The following is an 18,477-nucleotide window of genomic DNA, read 5'->3' on the forward strand; positions in this document are numbered from 1 at the left end:
AAGAAGAAGATGCATCCACATTTCCATTTATGAGGAAAAGGTTGTTGCACTCTTTCTTTCTTTCCCTCCTTTTTGCTCCTCCACTTCCTTCCATTCCTTTGCCATCTCTTCTTCTTCTTCACCCTCTTCCTTATTTTCCTGCATACTGCCATTCCTTCTGCATCAGCTTTCACTCGTTTTGTGTTTTTCCTTGCTTTTTTTTTTGCTTTCTTTAATTTTTTTTATTCCCCTCCCTTTACAAGAACTTCGCTCTGGTCACGCTCTCCGTCTCTCTCTCTCTCTCTCCCTCTTCCTCTTCCTCTCTCTCTTCCTTTTTCTCCTCCTCCTTCACCCACGTAACCACTAAATCACACCGCTTCCCCTTTCACACTCATACAAACACGCATGAGCATATATATATATATATATATCGTGTACAAAACAATAAAAATAAAGAAGAACACTTACACATTGCTGCCTCAAGCGCCCTCTCTCCTTTTCCTTTTGTATGTCTCATTCACTTACTTCGCCTCTCTCCTTCTTAATCCATTTCCCCTCCCCTCCCCTCCATACACATACACATACACACACACACCTTCCACCTCTCTCTCCCTCCCCCTTTCCTTTATTTCTTACTTTCCTCCACACACACACATAAGTACAAACATAAATATATAAATATATATTATGAATAAGCACACAAATATGTATCTTATTCAGCCTCTTCGTGTGATGTTTCACTTCATCATTCGCCTTCCTCTCTCTCTCTTTTCTCTCTCTTTTTTTTTTTTAAATGCCGGTGGTAGCGGTGACGTGACGGTAAGGATGAAGGGATACGGGACGTGAAAGTGGCAGTTAAGCAAATAATGTAAAGAACAAAAAAAATTGAAGGGACACTTGAAGATTTTAAGGAAGATGTGAAACAGAGAAAGAAAAACACAGGTAGGCAACGGTCCACTTATTTATATAGTATTATTATGAAGATGGTGGATGATTTTTGTTTTAGTTTTTAACAGGGCGGTGAAAGGGGCTAAAACAGTGGGAGGAGGTAAAGGTAACAGGTGATGTGAGAGAGAGAGAAAAAAAAAAGCACACACACACACAAACAAAAGAAATTATTCAAGACGACGAAAAAAAGAAAAAAAAGAAGGAGAAAACATGGTGAAAACAAAAAAAAAACGAAAAAGAAAGGGAAAGGAAGCGAACGAACGGACAAACGGAAACCAGCAGCTCTTTGAGATCCCTAAGGTCTTACTCTTGTCTCTCTCACATATTCCCTCTTTCCTCATCCCTCTTTTCTCCACACCTCCCGAGCCGCACAAAATGTAAAATAATAATAATAGTAGTAGTAATGGTGATGGTATAAATAATAATAATAATAACAATCGGCCTCCGTGTGTATGACAAAACAAAAAAAACAAAGATAGAGGGAAGAAAGAGAAAGAGAGGTGATAGAAAATAAATAAAATCAACAAGTGGGGGGGGGAGGGGGGAAGACGGAGCCTCACCTTTTTTGTAACTTTCCGTTGTGGTGTGGAGAAAAAAAAGGAGGGGAGATGTGGAAACAAAGATAGACATGTGCACCATGCATTGCGCTCATTTTGCATTTGCATATATAAATATATATATATAAATGTATAAATTTTATTTTATTTTTCTTCCTTCCCAAGTAAAAATTCCTATCTTCCTTCCCTTTGCACTACCCTGCTTGTTTGCTTGCTTATTCTCCGCTGCGGCTGCTGCACACCTCCCAATACCTATCCTTCATCTCAGTTTCCTTCCCCTTCCCTTTTCCTTTCCCTTTTCTTTTTCCTTTGTATTCTTTCCTACTTCACTTCCTCACTAACTCTTCCATCTCCTCACTCTCCTTTTCGTACATACACATTACAGGAAAAAACAAAGAAGGAGGAAAGGTAGGGGTAGAGGGGGAAAAAAAAATAAAAGTATAAACACAAGAAGTAACAAATGGAAAGGGAAAAAAGAAAAAGAAAACAACGGTGAGGAAGGGAAGAAGTAAAGGAGTTGCTGAAGGGGGAAATCGCTACAGGATGAGGGTGCCACCAAAACATCGATCGCCAATAACACAAATAACAACAACAATAACAATAACAATAGCAACAACAGTACATATTGGTGCCAATATAATGATGATGCGGACGGAGTAAAAGCTCTACAAAGAGAAAAAAAAAGAGAAAAAAGCGAGGGCTGCAAAGAAGTATTACTCGTTGTTTTATTCTTCGGCTCGGTTCGCTCATACACGCCACACACACAAAAAAAAACGCGTGACCACACGCGTTCACGCAATTTTCTCTGCACACTTATCCGCCAACCTCAACCACCCACCTCCTCATCTATCTTGTACGGGTATTTCCCCCGCTCACCTATTTCTTAGCTTGTTTGGATTTCACGTTTATTATTATTATTATTATTGTTACTTACCTTGCCTCTCACGAAATTAGACGCAACGAAGGGGAAACTTCAGCCTCCTTCTTCATTCACGTTTCGAAGTCGTTGGGGAGGAGTGTCTCTCGGATGCAGAAAAAAAAATAATAATAAATGGAAAGCATGGCAACCCGGAGGTCCCCATCACCCCAACAACTGTCCTAAGTCGTACTGCATAAAAATAAACTTAGGGCGAGAAAAAGCATGGGACATTGAAGGTCGCAGTAGCAGACCCCGTCCAGAGGAGTTCCTAAAGCGATCACACACTTGTGAACAACTGGTGCAATCGGCAGTTGACTGATACGGAGTACTTGAGACCATGCGTTTGGTATACCTTCAATTACGGGTATACACCTGCACACACACACACACACACACACACACACACACACACACACACGCATGAACACTCCCCACGTATCTTGTCATTTACTGTTTTCCTTCACCCATCCACAACAGCTCATCTTTCCCTTCATATTCCACACATCCGCAACTATTCCTTCACTCACTAGAGAACTCTTTCTTGACACACACCCAACAATCGGTGGTCGCTGCGTCATATGCTCATCTACCACCTATTAGGGAGAGCGGGCCCTCCCATATATCCACCAGAGTTACGTTGCCCAAACATCTGATTGACGCCACCATCGGCGCCTCCCATCGGGCGGCCAGCCGAAAAACCTCCCATATGTGGACCACCCCTCATCGCATTCCCGCGACCCATGTGAGGAGGGACATCCACTCCGCGGTCGCCAAAATTCTGATTGCGCTGCATTAGGTAATGACCACCACTGTAGTAATGATTGTGATCATACGGCGGCACCATTACGCCAGCGTTGGGAGTCCAATGGTCGTTACGCCCGCGGCCGCCCCACGGCATGCCGTCTTGCGTTCCCGTTTGATACGTGTAGTTGTTGCCAACATGCTGCGGAGGTTGCGGTGGTGGTGGTAGTTGGGTTTGCGAGGTCACTGGAAGTGAACTGGGAGCCTGGCGGAGCGGTGCGGGTTGCTGCTGTATCATTTGTTGTTGTTGTTGCTGTTGTTGTTGCTGCTGCAATTGCTGCTGCTGCTCCACCAGCCTGCTGCGTTCCCTCTGAAGACCATCACTTTGGTCGTTCAGCTGCCGTTCTTGGGCGAGCAGGCGAGCATGCTTTTCATTCATCTCAATTTCCCGCTGTTTGCGGCACTCTTCAAACAAATGACGCTCATTGTAAAGGTTAGCGCGTCCCTTTTCCAACTCAGCCATCGCGGAGTCAATTCGCTGGTGACTAGCCGGTGCCTCAAACACTACACGGGGTCCCTTCGAGTGTGCCTCAACGACTTCAGCTGGGTATGTTACAATGTAGGTTACTGGTTTGGCCTGTGGGGGTACCACAGGGTGTTGCGGGGTTATGTCGCTGGAAAAAGTGTAGTCATCATCGTTTGCCCAACTAAAGTTACCGTTGCTCTCCGGTAGTGTGACGGTAGGCTGTGGTTTAGGAGGTTGTTGGGGCTTGGGTGTCGGAGTAGGTTGCTTTTCCACTACAGGAGATTCTTCTACCGGTGTGGGGGGAATCTCCACCGGTGCGACTACAGCTTCTACGGTAGGTTCCTCCGCTACAGGAACTTCGGGTTCCGGCACCGCTACCTCCGGCGGCTCGGGCGTACGTGGCTTTTCCACGCGGACAGTTTGCTTCGTCACGTTGGTGCGTAGCGCCTCCAGAAAAGTTTTCCCGGATGAGGTCTTTGATGCATTTGTGATCTGTGCCTTAATTGTTGGGCCAGCGGGAACCACGACATCATCCGCTTTGTTTTCCTCGCGCTTCGGCCGGCCGGTCTCGTTGCTGGGGCGGCTGTCCAGCTTGTGGTTGCCGTTCACATTGGCGTGTTGTTTCGGATTGTTTTTTGGAGGCATACTTGTATACTCTTCTTCTCTACCTCCAGTAATTTCCTTAACTTACTTTCAGTTCTTCTGATACTTATTTTATTTATCTTAGTTTCTTCCTCCCCTCTCCTGTCGTTTGTTTTATTACACTTTTCCTCTTCCTGTCCTTTGAATACCGTGAACTTTGTGTCTACTTTCGATTCGCCGCCGGTATGTTTGCTATGACTTCACCTTCTTTTCTCCCTTGTTTGGTCTTCCCTTTACGATCTGGACTTAGTTTAAATACTTTATTGGCTGATATTTTGTTGGGAGGCTTCTGAGTTATTTCTCTCTTTTTCCTTGTTAATGCTTATTTTTCTCTTCTTTTTTTTTGTATTTGTTTGTTTGTATTTTGTTTTCTCCTGTTCTCTCTCCTTTAGCTTACTCAAGTTATTATGTAAACAGTACCTTTCCTTCTTTTATTCTTTTAATTTTGTTTTTAGTGAGTGTGTGTTAAAGAGTTCTTACTATTTGTCCTCTCCTTTTTCTCTTTTTTTTCCTTTTAGTTTTTTTTCCTTTAAAAAAATTCTCCTACTGGTAAAATTTATTGGCGTTACAATTGTTTTTGCCAAGTGCAACGTTTCGGACAGAAAGATGAAAGAACGAATAAGAAAAACAAAAGTAGCGGAATGAAAACGAAAAAAAAATAGATAAAAAAATACACACAAAAAAAAATGGCTCATCCGATCATTAATAACAAATAACTTCACCGCACAAGTCACTGCACATAAGGAGAATCCCATACAAGATTCCGCACACTGTAAGAAAGAGGGGGAAGGAAGCAAACGCAAAAAAAAAACACGCTGGCAAACAGACGGTGGTGCATGAAAAGGCGATGAAGCTGTTTAGTAGGAAAAGTTATAAATTAAGCACATACGAAGCGGTCTTTAGGGGTGGGAAGGAAACACTTTTACAGCATAACATCGCCAATAATAGTGATAATAACAACAAATGGGAATTACTGAGGGGATAAAAAGACGTTACACTAAACCTCTACAATACTAATATATATATGTATGTATGTGTGTGCAACATCAACCACTCATATCTCCGCCTCCATTATTTCTTCCCACAACATCAAACTCCCTTTACTTCGTCGCACTTGAATCACAGTCACCAATATACGATTTCTCGTAACAAGCACGCCACCCATGTCACAAGTATTCAGTAGTCAAAGAAAAAGAAACAAAACACGCACACACACAATTGAAAAAGGAAAAGGAAGAAAGAAAGAAAGGAAACAGACCCTTCTCTACCCAATCAAGTTTTACCAATCGTCCACAGCAATACCGAAATCACGATCCCTGCAGCAGTAATATGGTGCCAGCAACGACCACAAGTACAACAGTACAGCTGACCATACCGTGCCGCTTCGCACCCAGTAGGCGATGTTAATACTGCTTTTCATTTTGTCCTCACCCATGCCACTTACATGCCAACCCGTTGAAAGCATCGCCAAGTACATGGAACCGAGCATCATTACGGTGTAGAAAAACATGTAACTGCTGAGGTGGCCGCTCTCCTCGGGATCCTCCTCAACATCATCATCCCCAACATGACCGAACCCTTTGCTGCTACCCCCTGTGGAAACAACGCTATACACAAGCGTGAAACCGCTCACAATACTACCAATAATTATTTGCTTCAATGAACCGGCCTCATTAGGTGGTATAGCAATTGTGTTACAGTTGGCATCGTCGCCCATGCGGAGTGTAACGAACATGACACCAGCCGTGTAGGCAAAGACAATTCCGCTTGATACTATCGAACCATGCGGTAAATAAATCGACAGCACCGTGTAAACCACAGCACTGATAAGCACGCTCAAAATCGCGAAAGCGTTGTAATTGCAGTTCACATTTGGGACAAACACCACAAAGGACATAGCAGCAATTGCAATGCCAGCTATGTAACTCAGCACGGCAACTATCAGCAGATACCACAACCATTTGCTGTTTTGCTCCATCCTCTCCCCCCACTCCTCAGTCCACTGATAGCTAAAGTCGATGAGGAACACCACATTTATTAGCAGGAAGAGTCCTGAAGCAAAGACGCAGGTGTACGCATAATATGCAAAGAATGTATTTGGTACCCACATTGTCGCAAGAAATAACAGGCCAAGTAATATGGTCTTGGCGAAGAAGAACCGCCTCTGAAACTCCACACGTGACTCGGTGTCGATGCAACACGTAAGGTCCGAGACAGAAAGAAGGTGCAAGAAGAAGAACAAAGAAAGAGAGAAACTGACGCGATAGGCAAGAACTTCACCCACACAAAAGTTTGCGTCCCCTTTGCCAGCGTACTCACAGCCTTTCTTAATAAGTGGGAGATGGCTCAGCAGTGTAAGAAAGCCGCGCAACAACATGGTCGCAACGATTCCCACGAAGAGGTACAGAGAATATTGCACCCGCAACACAACTGTTGGGGAAAGAGAAGTACCATCACTCGAACCCATCACAACTAAAAAAAAAAGAATCACCTATGGGAGAAACGACTTTCCTTCGCTCTCCCTCTATAAATATCCTTGTATATAGTCGAACCCTTCGCGCAGGCTCACCTTTTTTGTCCCTGAGTTTAATCCCTTTCGGATTATCTGAAAGATTACATTAGTAATGAAGCGAAGGGTAATGTAAGAGCATGAGGCAATATGCGTGGTTTCATACTTACAGGGAACCGTCTCGGGTTTCAAAAAAAAAGAAAAAAAGGACGACCTAGCGGAGGGGCTGAGAACGAAAAAACACGAATTACGTAAGGTGAGGAGGTTAAAAACGGGGTGAAGAGAGAATATCACAACAAAGCGAGAAGGGAAGATGCCAGAGCCACCACTACAACTTCACATTTATTTTATATATGCGTCTTCTTTTCTTCCTTCCCTCACCGTTCCGCATCTCTCGCCGCATCCACCCCCCCCCCTCCCTTCCTCCTCACCTCTTTTCCACGCTCTTCTCTCTAGTTTAGCTGTTCCTTTTTTTTGTTTTTCTTTTTGGTAGGCGCCATGGGCTTACCTCTAGTAGGCCTTTCCGCTGCTTAAGCATATACATTCAAATTCAGTGTACATCCTGCTGCACCTCTAGTTGCGCTGCACGCATTGTAACATAGACAGTGTTTCTCAGTAATGGTAGTTCCGCAGTTCGGCATGGTGAACAAAACCAAGTGTTAACAACAATAACAATAATGGCAGAATACATTTGAGGTTACATTCGAAAAAGCCGTACGCTAACTACACGGTACCACCAGCGCACCTGTGATCAAGGGAGGAGTTATTTTGGTTGAAAATAAAAAAAAGAAAAGGAAAACACAACGCAACAGTAAAAAGAACAACCAGATCCCTCAAGGTGCTACGACTACACCAAATTTATTCCCCACTCCTCCGCCTCCTTTCCATTCCTGCCTTCCAAAAGGCAAAACCTCCTCCTCCCTCCCTCCTTCAGGGGCGCCCCCATAACGAAAGGCGGTGACGTTAAACAATTATTCAAAACGCGGATCATCAACCGCAGCTGAAAAATGAACGTAACCCATCTCCCCACCTCCTATGCTGTAGGTTTTGCGAAGCACATCTGCCTGTGCAGGACTCAGCTGTACACCGAGAGACATAAGCGTTGCAAAAAATTGTCCCTCCTTTACAAACCCCTTACGAGCCCTGTCGTATTGCCTGAACGCAGGAAGCGAGACGGATCGCCGAGAGGCGAGGGTACGGCGCACCCTATCCATCACAGATGCATGGAAAGATTTATCACCTTCTTCTGTCGCCTTTTCCGCCGGTGGGGCGGCTGCAATGTGGGGAAGATTTTCGGAATTCCCAGCGGCCGCGTAAGCAGCAAAGGTTGTGGCGCTTCCACTGTCGTTCCGTTGCTGTGGCCCCATCCGCCGTGTAATGTTTTGCAACATATGTGTCACCACTGCCAGGAAGGTGGGGTAGTCCACATGATTTTCCATCTCCGGATGAGCAAAAGAGATTTCGAGCACCCTCAGTTCCTCCTCCGTAAGCTCGATACCGAGAATAGACAAGCAGTGCCTAAATCGTGAGTTTGTTACATGCCGGTGCCGCAATTCATCACCGTCTGGGAAAAACTCCGCGAGTCTCGGTTTGCGCTCTTGAAGAAAGTAACAGATCTTCAGCAGCACCTCATCCAGAAACTTTTCCTCATCCCCAACGTTTCGTTGTGTGCTGCCGGCGCATGTGGATGCTGGAAGTGACGCTGTGAAGGTTGCACCGTTGCCGTTGATAGTCTTTTGAAATTCACCTACAGCCAACTCGCCTAGGCCAATGTCCCCAACAAAACGCCTGTATTCGATGGACTCCTTGTCATCCGCCGCCGCGTAGTAACGAGACAGTAGATCAATCTCCGCTGCCGTCAGGGCAAAGCGATGGCGGGCAAGTCCCTGCTGGAAGTTTGTTCGGGTAATCTTCGCCCGGTGGAACCGGTCAAAGTCTGCAAAGAAGGGTAGCAGGAGAGCCTGGTGTGAGCTCACGTCGTGGGAAAGTCGAGCACGCAGTCGTCCAAGCTCCTCAAGTTCAGCAGCAGTAAGCTTATCATCGGGGTTCTGGATCGTTTCCTTTAGCGTAATAGCCGCCTCGCCCTTTGCACTACGGGATGCAGTAAAATCATATCTGGTGGAAACGGAAGGCACAGCCGACGGCGCTACCTGCCCGATATCAGCGATGAAGCGGTTCGTGTCAACGTGATCCCGCACCTTTGTGGAGGCGTATTCCTTCTTCAGCAGGTCCGCCTCACTGGGATGCAACTTCACACCGGCGATACCGAGAGCAACTATGAACTTGTCCGTTTGCACAGTCCCGCCGCGAAGCGGATCAAAGTCAAAGAAGAACTCACTCACACGCAGGTGACGTTCCTCCGCCTGCATTGCAATCTTCACCAACACATTCACTACCGTGTCGGCAGGAAGTGGCCGCGACAGCTCAACACTCTTTTGCAGCTCTGCCATAGCAGAAGAGTTTAAAATCCGCGACGCCCCCGTGTCCCATTTCACTTCATCTACGTCCATGACGAACTGGAAGTAATTTACCTCATCGGCGGGGCCGCCGTCGGGAGCGCGAATGGAATACCGCCTCACGAGAAGCTCGATCTCTTCCGGCTTCAGAAAAATTTTGTGAGTTGCCAGCGAGCGAATAAAGCGGGAAGCAGTGCATGTGCGGTGCTCGTAGATACCCTTCCGTGCGCGGTCGAAATCATGCATAGTTGGAACCAGATGAATACGGTTAGAACGAATAATCTGCCGCACCTTCCGCAACACCGCCTCCGTCTGTTGCTGCTCTTGTTGATTCGTTGCATCGATGAACTGCCCGGGCGCCCTTGTTTGTGCCAAATAGTTCGCTGAACCGCCGTCAGCCTCCGTGTGCCGCGGGTTGGTGTCAGCAAGGAACTGAACATAATTCACACGCACGAAAGGATTCTCATCCATTCCTGGCTTTTCAACCAAGGTTGATTCATCGGCATACGCTCGCGTGAGCATCGCTATGTTCTCCGCAGTAAGTTTTGCGTCAACAAGGCGGAGCTGGCCGAGGGCAGACTCAAACTGGGGTGCAGTGACAAAGCCCGTCTTGAAGTGATCATAGTCACGCAGGTAATCGTCACAGCGCAAGTGATACATAGAGAATTGTTCTCGCAACATGCGCAGCAAACCATCAACGGTGTGAAAGCCGCTTCGGCTCCGCAAAAAGTTCTTCAGTGGAGCAGCGGTGGGCGAATGTTGACTCATTTCTTGGGGCTTATCCTCGATGTCATTGCACCATGCAGAGTACAAAACATCCCCGTCCTCATTCTTATACTTCTTAATGAATAGCTTAATTACCTCCTCACGCAGTCCTTCAAACGGAATGCAGCGACGAAACACCGAGGCCGATACCTTACCGCTTCGGAAATGGTCAAAATCTTCAAAGCATTTACGCAACTGGAGCCCGCGCACCCGAGAGATATCACGGATCGATTGCATGGCGGCGCGCAACTGCGCCTCCTCTGCATCCGACAGCGAATTTGGCTTGCGCTTCAACGTGGTGAGCAACTCCGGAGGCGGTTCCTCTGCCTGCAGCGCCTGAAGGAAGTTCGTATAACTCACAAGAGACCCGGCACCACGTGGTGTCACTTCGCCTGAGCCCCCATGAGTGTATGGAGCTGCAAAGGCATCGGTAATTGCATCAAACTCTTCATCGCTGACCGGTATGTTATTAACGGCAAGTGCCCGACGCAACTGCCCTGCTGTGATACGGCCAGAGTTCAACTTGTCGAAATCGGTGAAGAAGTCATTGAGACGCAGGCGACGCTGGGCAGCATGCACTCGCACTCGTTGAAGTACGTCTCCTACTAGAGACATCGGTAAAGATGTCTGCAATCTAATCTACACACTCACTTAGAAGTTAGTGATGACGAAGCGGTACAATTCCTCTGGACCGACACACGCCTCGTTACGAATGAACTCTCCTACTACTTGGAGTTTCCTGGCGGTCACCGAAAGAGGGGAAAAAGAGAAAAACAAGATAACGCAAGAACGGGAGGTAAAGGACAAAACGGCTAGTATCTAAGGTACGCACGAGAAAAAAAAAAGTCGACGTGGGCTAATTCAGTGCACGGGAGAACAAATGGGAAAAGGAGGAGCATGGCTTGTTTTCATCCAATTTATCTTCTCTACTAGAGCCCTCACCACCGGTGCACCTCTCCCCTTTATACATCCCCCTACACAGTAGTAAGTTTGGAGTAAAAAGGGGGAAAAAATATACGGCACTAAGCGAGGCGTAACTCTCAATCATCCTCGATGTCTGCCTTCGGATGTTGCACCCTAAAAGGTAGTGAGGCATCTGCCCAAGAAATTATTTCACGAGGAAACAGCAACACCGTCAGTGCAACAGCAGTAACGCCGCCGTTACGCATCGCGCGGTAAGTCCCCCACGACGCGCTCTTCGCTGTAATGAATGCGCTTGCCGCACCGATGCCTAAAGAGGGAATAACCCACTGCTTCGTACGCACCGTTTCACCCACCGCCGATACGGGCACGGCGACGAAGCGGTCGGCTTGCTCGGCGTAGAGCTTAGCGGTTGCTACGTGACCTGAGACATTCAGTGCCGGACCGAGATAAGCAGCAGCCGCCCACACGTACTTTCTCACCGATGATACGCTGTGCCTGAGCCACGGCCACTCCCCTTCCCACTGCGACATCACACCACAGTCCTTGAGGCTCATGGAACTAAAAACTTGTAACTCTCCTACGAACTATGTGTTTACAAGCAAACTTAGATATGCCCGCACACGTGACACACACACACACACGAGTACCCCAGCGGTGGATCACCACTTCAGGTATGAAACTCCAACCGTTCTACTCTGAACACAACAAAAATGCGATAACTCACCCACTGGGTGCTTAATAGGTTGTCACGTCACACTTCGCGTGGTGGAGTTTATAATAGCAAGAGTTGAATGAAGGAGGGGTAGAATTCGATAGAGACGGGTGGCAATAAGGAAAGAACAGGGTGTTGAGCACTGGCAGACAACATTGAGAAGATTTGGAACTATCCAATGAAACACTCTCCTCCACGAGTGTTTTGTCGTATCAGTGTCGAAGTGGTACACACAGCAATCCGCATGAGAGAATAGTCAAGGAACCCTTCACTAAAAAGGTAGCAAACACTGAGATGCAAGTACGCTTTGCACGGGAAAACTTTAAAAAAGAAATGAAAAAGAGTGAACGGGCCTCCAGTTCCACGTGCACACGTAGTGCACTGCTGTTGTTGTAGCAACACGACTTACCCCCGACGGAAATATTGAACAAACTCAAATCCAACACATTTAGAATTTACACCTCGCCCCACACGTTCGCTTCCGCATGTCCGGGCAATCACCAAGAGGCGGGGGATTGGAGAGGTAACTCCCAACGACGCACATCTACGAGACAACCCCGCACCACACGTACACACAACTTTCTCCCTGCACGCGTACCAAAACGCACGAACGTTTGCTGCATACATTGCCACACCTGGTTCACGACTCTCGCCGCCGTTGGAAAACCATCCAAGCATGCAAGAGCTATGAAAGGGAACCCCACTCAGGCATTCGGTACCCATGTGAAATACCTTCAAGGTTTAAAAAAAACTATTTAACACACTACAACCGGTACCAATGCATTGTGTACCGCACTCCCAATACTTTTAAACTTGGACGTACCGACAGACTCACCAGTGGTACCACCACCCAATGGGCAAAACCTTTTGCAGGCACAACTCCAACACTCCAGTCCTTCTTCCTCCCATCCACAACCTCCCCCTCAGAACATTCAGCGTGGGAGCGCGCAAAAATAAAAGCGAATATGAGGAACGGATGACATGGAGCCACTATACCCTCGCCATCATCATATTCCTGACACAGAAGAGGTTGATGAAACCAGAGGCATTATTGTTAGTCCCTTTAAAAGAGGGTTTCGTCACCTACCATGCTCAACGCTCAAACTCCTCAAGGGAGCCTCACCTGCCAGCCGCACGTTTCCGTTTTATGCCTTTCTTCACTGCCGTCAGTCCCGGCAGTTCGAAGGGGAAAAAGAAGTCAGCTATCCCACAGCTTCCGTTATCCGGTACCAGTTGGCCAGACCTTGCTGTGCCACTCCTAGGCAACACAACGTCCTGCTCGTTCACATCAGCGGAAAGGAAAATGTCGTCCCAACCCTCCAATGAGGTCCGAGTGGGTTCCCTTTTGACAGAATCCCGCTTTAAAGCATCGGGTGCCTCTCCATGGGATGGAGTACGTGATGGCAAAGCGCGTTCACCGCCCCCTTTCATGCCTCGACTCCGTCCACCCTCACCACTGCAAGCCGCTGAATTCCCATCAAATCTCGCCCTTTGGCTTGACGCAAGGCTGCCACCTCCGACTCTCCTCCTCTTTATAACTATCGGTGACTGTGATCGGGTGACCTTTCCAGATGTACCACTTGGGGAACAATGAATGTTGACCACAGGTTTATCGGTATTCGAAGCACGTTCCGCGGATCCTACAGCACGCGTATTGACATCACCGTTGTCTTTCAATGGGGCGACAGCGGGAGAGCCCATACTCGAGGCCTCACCCTCACCCTTCGCCTCCGTGTTGGCACTTTCCGCCAAACTGCAAGGGGAAGAAACGAACGGCGGTGTCGGCAGGTAATCCATTGCAGTTGGGAGACAACACAAAAACTGCTGGATGCGTTGAATGTGTTCCCCTTCACATAGGCAGCGTGCGAATACGTGGAAACGTAAAAGTAGTTGATCACTCGAAAGCGACTCTTCCGCACCCAGTTTAGAGCCAGGGCCAAACTCTATCGTAAGAAGCGGCTGCTTCCACGATGTTCCAGAGGAGGGATCGAAGAGTACTGAAGGTGATGTATCCCCAGTTGCCAAGCGCTTGCCGTTCACAAATGTTCCATTTTTACTTCCACAATCACGGACGCTAAGAGCACACCACAACCCCGCGTCCGGTGAACCACGCAGCGGTTCTCGACCAGCGAGTTGCACGACACAGTGCCGACGCGAGAGAAATGAACCCAGCAGCTCCCCTTCAAACTGTATTACTCCACTGTTCTCCCTGGGATCCCTACCAAGTGGAAGGAGGCAAACGAGAGGAAGATTTGCCATCCCACATCGATTCCCTCCACCTGTAGAGTTGAAGTTCTGAGAGGGAAGTGAGCAACCGTTCTCCGTGCTTCTAGATAGGAAGCGAGCCACAAGACGGCACCGTTTGTAACCACTCACTGAGGAACTTCGGACACGCATCGGTAACAAACCCGAAGGAGTCTCCTCCAGGCACTTTGTTGGCTGGGATACTGTTGCACTCAAACCGCCCAGGTCCGCAAGTGCCTTCAGGTTATGTGCAGCAACTATAGCAATCTCCATTGCCTTCCACGAGGAACTTCCCCTTTAATGAAGAATTGCTTCAACGAACATAAAGAAGGTTGACAAAAGACAGTACATAACACGAATAAATCAAAGGTCACACACACACAATATAAGCACAGTAAATGAGAATCGCATTAACCCCACAAAAGTAAATGTGCACTTGCACACATCGCTCACAATGGACGAAACTGTGCAACAACGCGCACCACTAACCCTTCGTGTCGCCCTTAACTTGATCACTTGGATTTGAAAGAAAATAACCCTTCTCCTGTTCCCGCCGGGTGCGAAGGTAATTCCGCTGTTCCTCCACAGAAGAAGTAATGGCACGTAAAAACTCCTGCTTCTTGTTCTCATCCCTAGAAAGCTCGTACAAGTGATAGTCCTCCGCCTCTCCGAAGTTCGTCAGTGCACGCCAATAGTCATTCCATAGGTGATTCAGACCACACCGTATCAAGCGGCGATAAAATGGCACACATTGGGGCACTTCCGTACTTGTCTCAACCTCCCGGTTTGTATTGTAGCATTCCATGAGGGACACGTGGTGCGAAGCACAACTGGAGTGGAGTGCAGCATTTTGTAGCAAAGTTTCATGGTTAAGCCGCGACCCCATGCACCCTACGTAGGCATTGTGCGTAGCGCGGCATTTCTTTTCGTTTATGCTGTTCCTCGTGTTAATTTCACGGCGATCATCACCATGTTCTATCAGATTATGCTTCTCGAGGCACGCTGTGTATTCATCGAGTTGCTTGTAACAAATATATGCGTTAAGGTTCTGTCTCAGCATGAAGTTATTGTGCGCCTCCTCAACAGCGGGATCGGGGTCACTCCCCCGATCTGCAATCGCCTCCCTCTGCTCCGCTCGCCATTGGTCAAAGAGATCCATGGAAAACTGGGAATGCTTCGACGCTGCATTCAGAGGCCGCCAAGCATTAGCAGACATTGCACGGGGGAATCAGAGGCCCTCCTAAAGAAAAAAGCAATAGCCCGTTGGCCGCAAGAACAAAAGAACAGAGAAGGAAAGGGAAAAGGAAGAAAAAAAGAAGTTGAACAGTGATAATGAGTGTTTTGCAGCCCGTGCAGGCGAATGCAGCGTTCGTCTCTCGTACTGATGTCCGGGTCCACCTTACCGTCTAAGTGAAGTGAGATGGACTGCGGAGTACGACGCCTTGGCAGGTAGATATAAAGTGAAAATAAAATGCTGTTGCCAGAAGAAATTAAGCCGAGAGAAAAAATTTTATCTGTTTGGTGGGCATCGCTCTCCTTATTGGTCTCCCCCCGGCGTTTCGCATCCCGCTGTTTTGCCCTTGCCAAATAGACATGGCGAGAGCGCCACAGAAAAGATGTGAAGATATGCACAAAGGGGTGATCCTTTGGGAAACCTCAAATAAATGATGGTTCAGGTCCAACCTAAAAAGCATCACTTCCGTTGAGGTGCAGCTTTCCCGCTACGACCCTGAGGTGCCCTCCTGTCACCGCCGCGCTGCTGCTGCTGCTGCTGCCGTTGTTGTTGTTGCTGCTGCGGTTTCTGCCTCTGTTGACCCTGGCGTTGACGGTTGCCCTCCTCAGTTCTGGCGGGCCTCCCTCCCTGTCGTTGTGCCTGCTGTGGACGGCCAGTGGGCTTCTGTGCAGCTCCACGCTGGGCAGCACCCTTAGTTTGACCAGCCGCGTTACGGCCACCCTTCTGCTGAGTGCGGGCACCTGAGGCAACCTTCAGGTTCTTGGTTTTCTTGGCGCGAGGTTTCTTGCCAGTCTTGATGCGGACAATACCCTTAGCGATTGCTAGGTGATTGATGGCATGATCCGACTCACCCTGGCAGCGAAGGTAACCAGCGATGCAAAGCGTAGTCGTCGTACCATCAATCACACCGTTCGGATCGACATTTGCAATGGCAATCTGCACAGCAGAGTGATCGAACGAGGTAATGAGGCTGTTCGTCGCGTGGCATTTGCGCGGAATGTACAGGTCCACGTTCACGCCTTCCTCATTGTAGGTCCCGATGGTCGCCATAGTGGTCGTGCTTGAGCGGAGGAGAGTATGTCACCTTTTGAAAAGAAACGCACGCGAAAAGCAGAAGGAGAGAAGAGAAAAAGGGGGCCGTTGAAGAGGAAGCTTGAAGGGGAGACACCACAAAAACTTCACCGGATCTTTCAACTGCTAATGAAACACGCGGCACTGCTAACTAAAATATGCATTAAGAAAAAAAAGAGAAAAACCTCCTTCCACACGACTTCGACAAAGTTCCGATAAGTCAAACGCGCTCCAGCCTCAAATCAACAGTCTAAGAGCGAGGGCCGCGCCTACCGCTCTGCTGAGGTGCCCTCCTGTCACCGCCGCGCTGCTGCTGCTGCTGCTGCCGTTGTTGTTGTTGCTGCTGCGGTTTCTGCCTCTGTTGACCCTGGCGTTGACGGTTGCCCTCCTCAGTTCTGGCGGGCCTCCCTCCCTGTCGTTGTGCCTGCTGTGGACGGCCAGTGGGCTTCTGTGCAGCTCCACGCTGGGCAGCACCCTTAGTTTGACCAGCCGCGTTACGGCCACCCTTCTGCTGAGTGCGGGCACCTGAGGCAACCTTCAGGTTCTTGGTTTTCTTGGCGCGAGGTTTCTTGCCAGTCTTGATGCGGACAATACCCTTAGCGATTGCTAGGTGATTGATGGCATGATCCGACTCACCCTGGCAGCGAAGGTAACCAGCGATGCAAAGCGTAGTCGTCGTACCATCAATCACACCGTTCGGATCGACATTTGCAATGGCAATCTGCACAGCAGAGTGATCGAACGAGGTAATGAGGCTGTTCGTCGCGTGGCATTTGCGCGGAATGTACAGGTCCACGTTCACGCCTTCCTCATTGTAGGTCCCGATGGTCGCCATGGCGAAGTGTGAAAAAAGCGTCTTAAAAGGATGAAAAATACGGGACAGTGTTACAGTATATTGACCAAGTGCACTAACTCTGGCAAAGAGTCTCGCGGTAAGTGAAGCAACTATGAGTAAATTTCAGTTGTGGGTAATAATGAAACACTCGCAACAACTTGTTCCCAAAACCAGAATACGTAGGAGAGGAGGTGTCGCGAGTTGTGCAAATGGACATAGTTCCTCGATGGAACTCAGTTGTGGGAAGTCGGGAACCGACGCCTGCACGGGGAAAACGATGACGAACATAGCGATATCATAAGTTCCCGCTAACGTTGTTTCACGAAAGCAACGAGGTGAAGGAAACACGTATCCCTTTCACCCCTGTGGTTTTTGCCTTGTGGAATAAAGCTCACTCTTTCTTGACCTCATCGAATGAGAACTGCCCGAGAAGGGCTTCAACCGATTCCGTTTCCTCTGGGTGTGGTCTGGTGGGCGCCTGCGGTTGTTGAGAAAAAAAATACTCCAAGGGGGGAACATTTTCCCCGAAACCGTCGGCGCACGCGGGGGGTGGGACTGACGTCGGTGCTGTTGAAGGGACTGCCGGGTTCTCGAAATCAGCAGCACCAGTTCTGTCACCAGCGTGTGGTGGCGAGTCAAGAACCGTATTGCCGACGTGCTCCGGTATGTCGTCTAAGCCCATCTCCGCAGCTACAGACAGTAGTAGTTGTACTCGCTTTTGGTACACCTCCATTCGTTGTCTTACTTGAAAAAGAAAAAAGCGATCTTTATCATTGTCACTTTCTGGGCTAACATCTTTGCATATATTCGTGATGATCTCCATTGCGGCAATGTAATTCCTTGCGGCCACAAGTGGGTTTCCATCAGGAGTTTCCTCTGCGCGGGCACGGTAGATAAGGCCACTCGCTTCTTCGATCCGCTTTTCTAAAGTCGTCATTGTGACGAGGCACAACTATTTACTTGACAACCAGTGGCGAGAATAAGGAAACAACGGGCAAGGCGTAAAGATTTTTATACATGAAGCTGCAAGCATAAATATTTTTTCTGTTGATTTGGCCGCATGTGCCCCTTCCCACCCTCTCTCCTCGAAGACACAGAACGCTTTGACAGGTACACAGTGAGAGACCGCAACGCAGAACACGAAGAACTAACGTGAGGGAATAAGAAAGGAAAACAAAGACGGAATGCCCCGCCGATGATAACATTTGACAGGAAAATAGGCCACATGTGCAAGGGTGAATATGAAAAAACGCAAAGGCGGATGAAGTCACATTCATTCTTCCCCCCAACACAATTTCTCCTCTTCTCGACCGCATTATTGCATTCCTTGCAGTATGCCGCTGCCATCGCAGCGAAGATATCGCGTCCAACACAAAAATATATATATTTCATTATATATGTAATACATCTGGTAC

At 48.2% G+C, this 18,477-nt stretch overlaps 9 protein-coding genes across 9 annotated transcripts, besides 20 other annotated features; all 9 read right to left on the reverse strand.

Annotated features, from left to right (window-relative positions):
* The first annotated feature begins 50 nt into the window (after positions 1–50).
* Positions 51–223: a sequence feature (CT-rich).
* A 37-nt stretch (positions 224–260) lies between these two features.
* Positions 261–319: a sequence feature (CT-rich).
* Positions 320–390: 71 nt separating this feature from the next.
* Positions 391–410: a microsatellite.
* A 55-nt stretch (positions 411–465) lies between these two features.
* Positions 466–547: a sequence feature (CT-rich).
* Positions 548–574: a microsatellite.
* Positions 575–605: a sequence feature (CT-rich).
* Positions 606–645: 40 nt separating this feature from the next.
* Positions 646–668: a sequence feature (AT_rich).
* Positions 669–1,048: 380 nt separating this feature from the next.
* Positions 1,049–1,179: a sequence feature (A-rich).
* A 129-nt stretch (positions 1,180–1,308) lies between these two features.
* Positions 1,309–1,365: a microsatellite.
* A 225-nt stretch (positions 1,366–1,590) lies between these two features.
* Positions 1,591–1,636: a sequence feature (AT_rich).
* Positions 1,637–1,752: 116 nt separating this feature from the next.
* Positions 1,753–1,852: a sequence feature (CT-rich).
* Positions 1,853–1,867: 15 nt separating this feature from the next.
* Positions 1,868–2,000: a sequence feature (GA-rich).
* A 55-nt stretch (positions 2,001–2,055) lies between these two features.
* Positions 2,056–2,102: a microsatellite.
* A 287-nt stretch (positions 2,103–2,389) lies between these two features.
* Positions 2,390–2,413: a microsatellite.
* A 365-nt stretch (positions 2,414–2,778) lies between these two features.
* Positions 2,779–2,824: a microsatellite.
* A 165-nt stretch (positions 2,825–2,989) lies between these two features.
* Tb11.02.4300 (hypothetical protein, conserved) lies at positions 2,990–4,315 on the reverse strand (the record flags this gene model as incomplete). The annotated part of the gene is made up of 1 exon (XM_823625.1): positions 2,990–4,315. One exon carries the CDS (start codon positions 4,313–4,315, stop codon positions 2,990–2,992), a length of 1,326 nt encoding a protein of 441 aa, XP_828718.1.
* Positions 3,443–3,475: a microsatellite.
* A 291-nt stretch (positions 4,316–4,606) lies between the features above and the next one.
* Positions 4,607–4,702: a sequence feature (T-rich).
* A 210-nt stretch (positions 4,703–4,912) lies between these two features.
* Positions 4,913–4,999: a sequence feature (A-rich).
* A 592-nt stretch (positions 5,000–5,591) lies between these two features.
* Tb11.02.4310 (hypothetical protein, conserved) lies at positions 5,592–6,779 on the reverse strand (the record flags this gene model as incomplete). Its single annotated transcript, XM_823626.1, has 1 exon — positions 5,592–6,779. One exon carries the CDS (start codon positions 6,777–6,779, stop codon positions 5,592–5,594), a length of 1,188 nt encoding a protein of 395 aa, XP_828719.1.
* A 1,013-nt stretch (positions 6,780–7,792) lies between these two features.
* On the reverse strand, positions 7,793–10,657 carry Tb11.02.4320 (hypothetical protein, conserved; the record flags this gene model as incomplete). Its single annotated transcript, XM_823627.1, has 1 exon — positions 7,793–10,657. The coding sequence occupies one exon, from the start codon at positions 10,655–10,657 to the stop codon at positions 7,793–7,795; it is 2,865 nt and encodes a 954-aa protein (XP_828720.1).
* A 425-nt stretch (positions 10,658–11,082) lies between these two features.
* Positions 11,083–11,520, reverse strand: Tb11.02.4330 (hypothetical protein, conserved; the record flags this gene model as incomplete). Its single annotated transcript, XM_823628.1, has 1 exon — positions 11,083–11,520. One exon carries the CDS (start codon positions 11,518–11,520, stop codon positions 11,083–11,085), a length of 438 nt encoding a protein of 145 aa, XP_828721.1.
* Positions 11,521–12,797: 1,277 nt separating this feature from the next.
* Positions 12,798–14,195, reverse strand: Tb11.02.4335 (hypothetical protein, conserved; the record flags this gene model as incomplete). Its single annotated transcript, XM_823629.1, has 1 exon — positions 12,798–14,195. The coding sequence occupies one exon, from the start codon at positions 14,193–14,195 to the stop codon at positions 12,798–12,800; it is 1,398 nt and encodes a 465-aa protein (XP_828722.1).
* Positions 14,196–14,406: 211 nt separating this feature from the next.
* Tb11.02.4340 (hypothetical protein, conserved) lies at positions 14,407–15,138 on the reverse strand (the record flags this gene model as incomplete). The annotated part of the gene is made up of 1 exon (XM_823630.1): positions 14,407–15,138. The coding sequence occupies one exon, from the start codon at positions 15,136–15,138 to the stop codon at positions 14,407–14,409; it is 732 nt and encodes a 243-aa protein (XP_828723.1).
* Positions 15,139–15,615: 477 nt separating this feature from the next.
* On the reverse strand, positions 15,616–16,206 carry Tb11.02.4350 (40S ribosomal protein S21, putative; the record flags this gene model as incomplete). The annotated part of the gene is made up of 1 exon (XM_823631.1): positions 15,616–16,206. The coding sequence occupies one exon, from the start codon at positions 16,204–16,206 to the stop codon at positions 15,616–15,618; it is 591 nt and encodes a 196-aa protein (XP_828724.1).
* Positions 15,678–15,718: a microsatellite.
* Positions 16,207–16,477: 271 nt separating the features above from the next.
* Positions 16,478–17,062, reverse strand: Tb11.02.4360 (40S ribosomal protein S21, putative; the record flags this gene model as incomplete). Its single annotated transcript, XM_823632.1, has 1 exon — positions 16,478–17,062. One exon carries the CDS (start codon positions 17,060–17,062, stop codon positions 16,478–16,480), a length of 585 nt encoding a protein of 194 aa, XP_828725.1.
* Positions 16,534–16,574: a microsatellite.
* Positions 17,063–17,453: 391 nt separating the features above from the next.
* Tb11.02.4370 (hypothetical protein, conserved) lies at positions 17,454–17,999 on the reverse strand (the record flags this gene model as incomplete). The annotated part of the gene is made up of 1 exon (XM_823633.1): positions 17,454–17,999. The coding sequence occupies one exon, from the start codon at positions 17,997–17,999 to the stop codon at positions 17,454–17,456; it is 546 nt and encodes a 181-aa protein (XP_828726.1).
* Between the last annotated feature and the right edge of the window lie 478 nt (positions 18,000–18,477).

Source organism: Trypanosoma brucei (genome assembly GCF_000002445.2).
Source record: "Trypanosoma brucei brucei TREU927 chromosome 11 chr11_scaffold01 genomic scaffold, whole genome shotgun sequence".
Classification (NCBI taxonomy): Eukaryota; Euglenozoa; class Kinetoplastea; order Trypanosomatida; family Trypanosomatidae; genus Trypanosoma; species Trypanosoma brucei.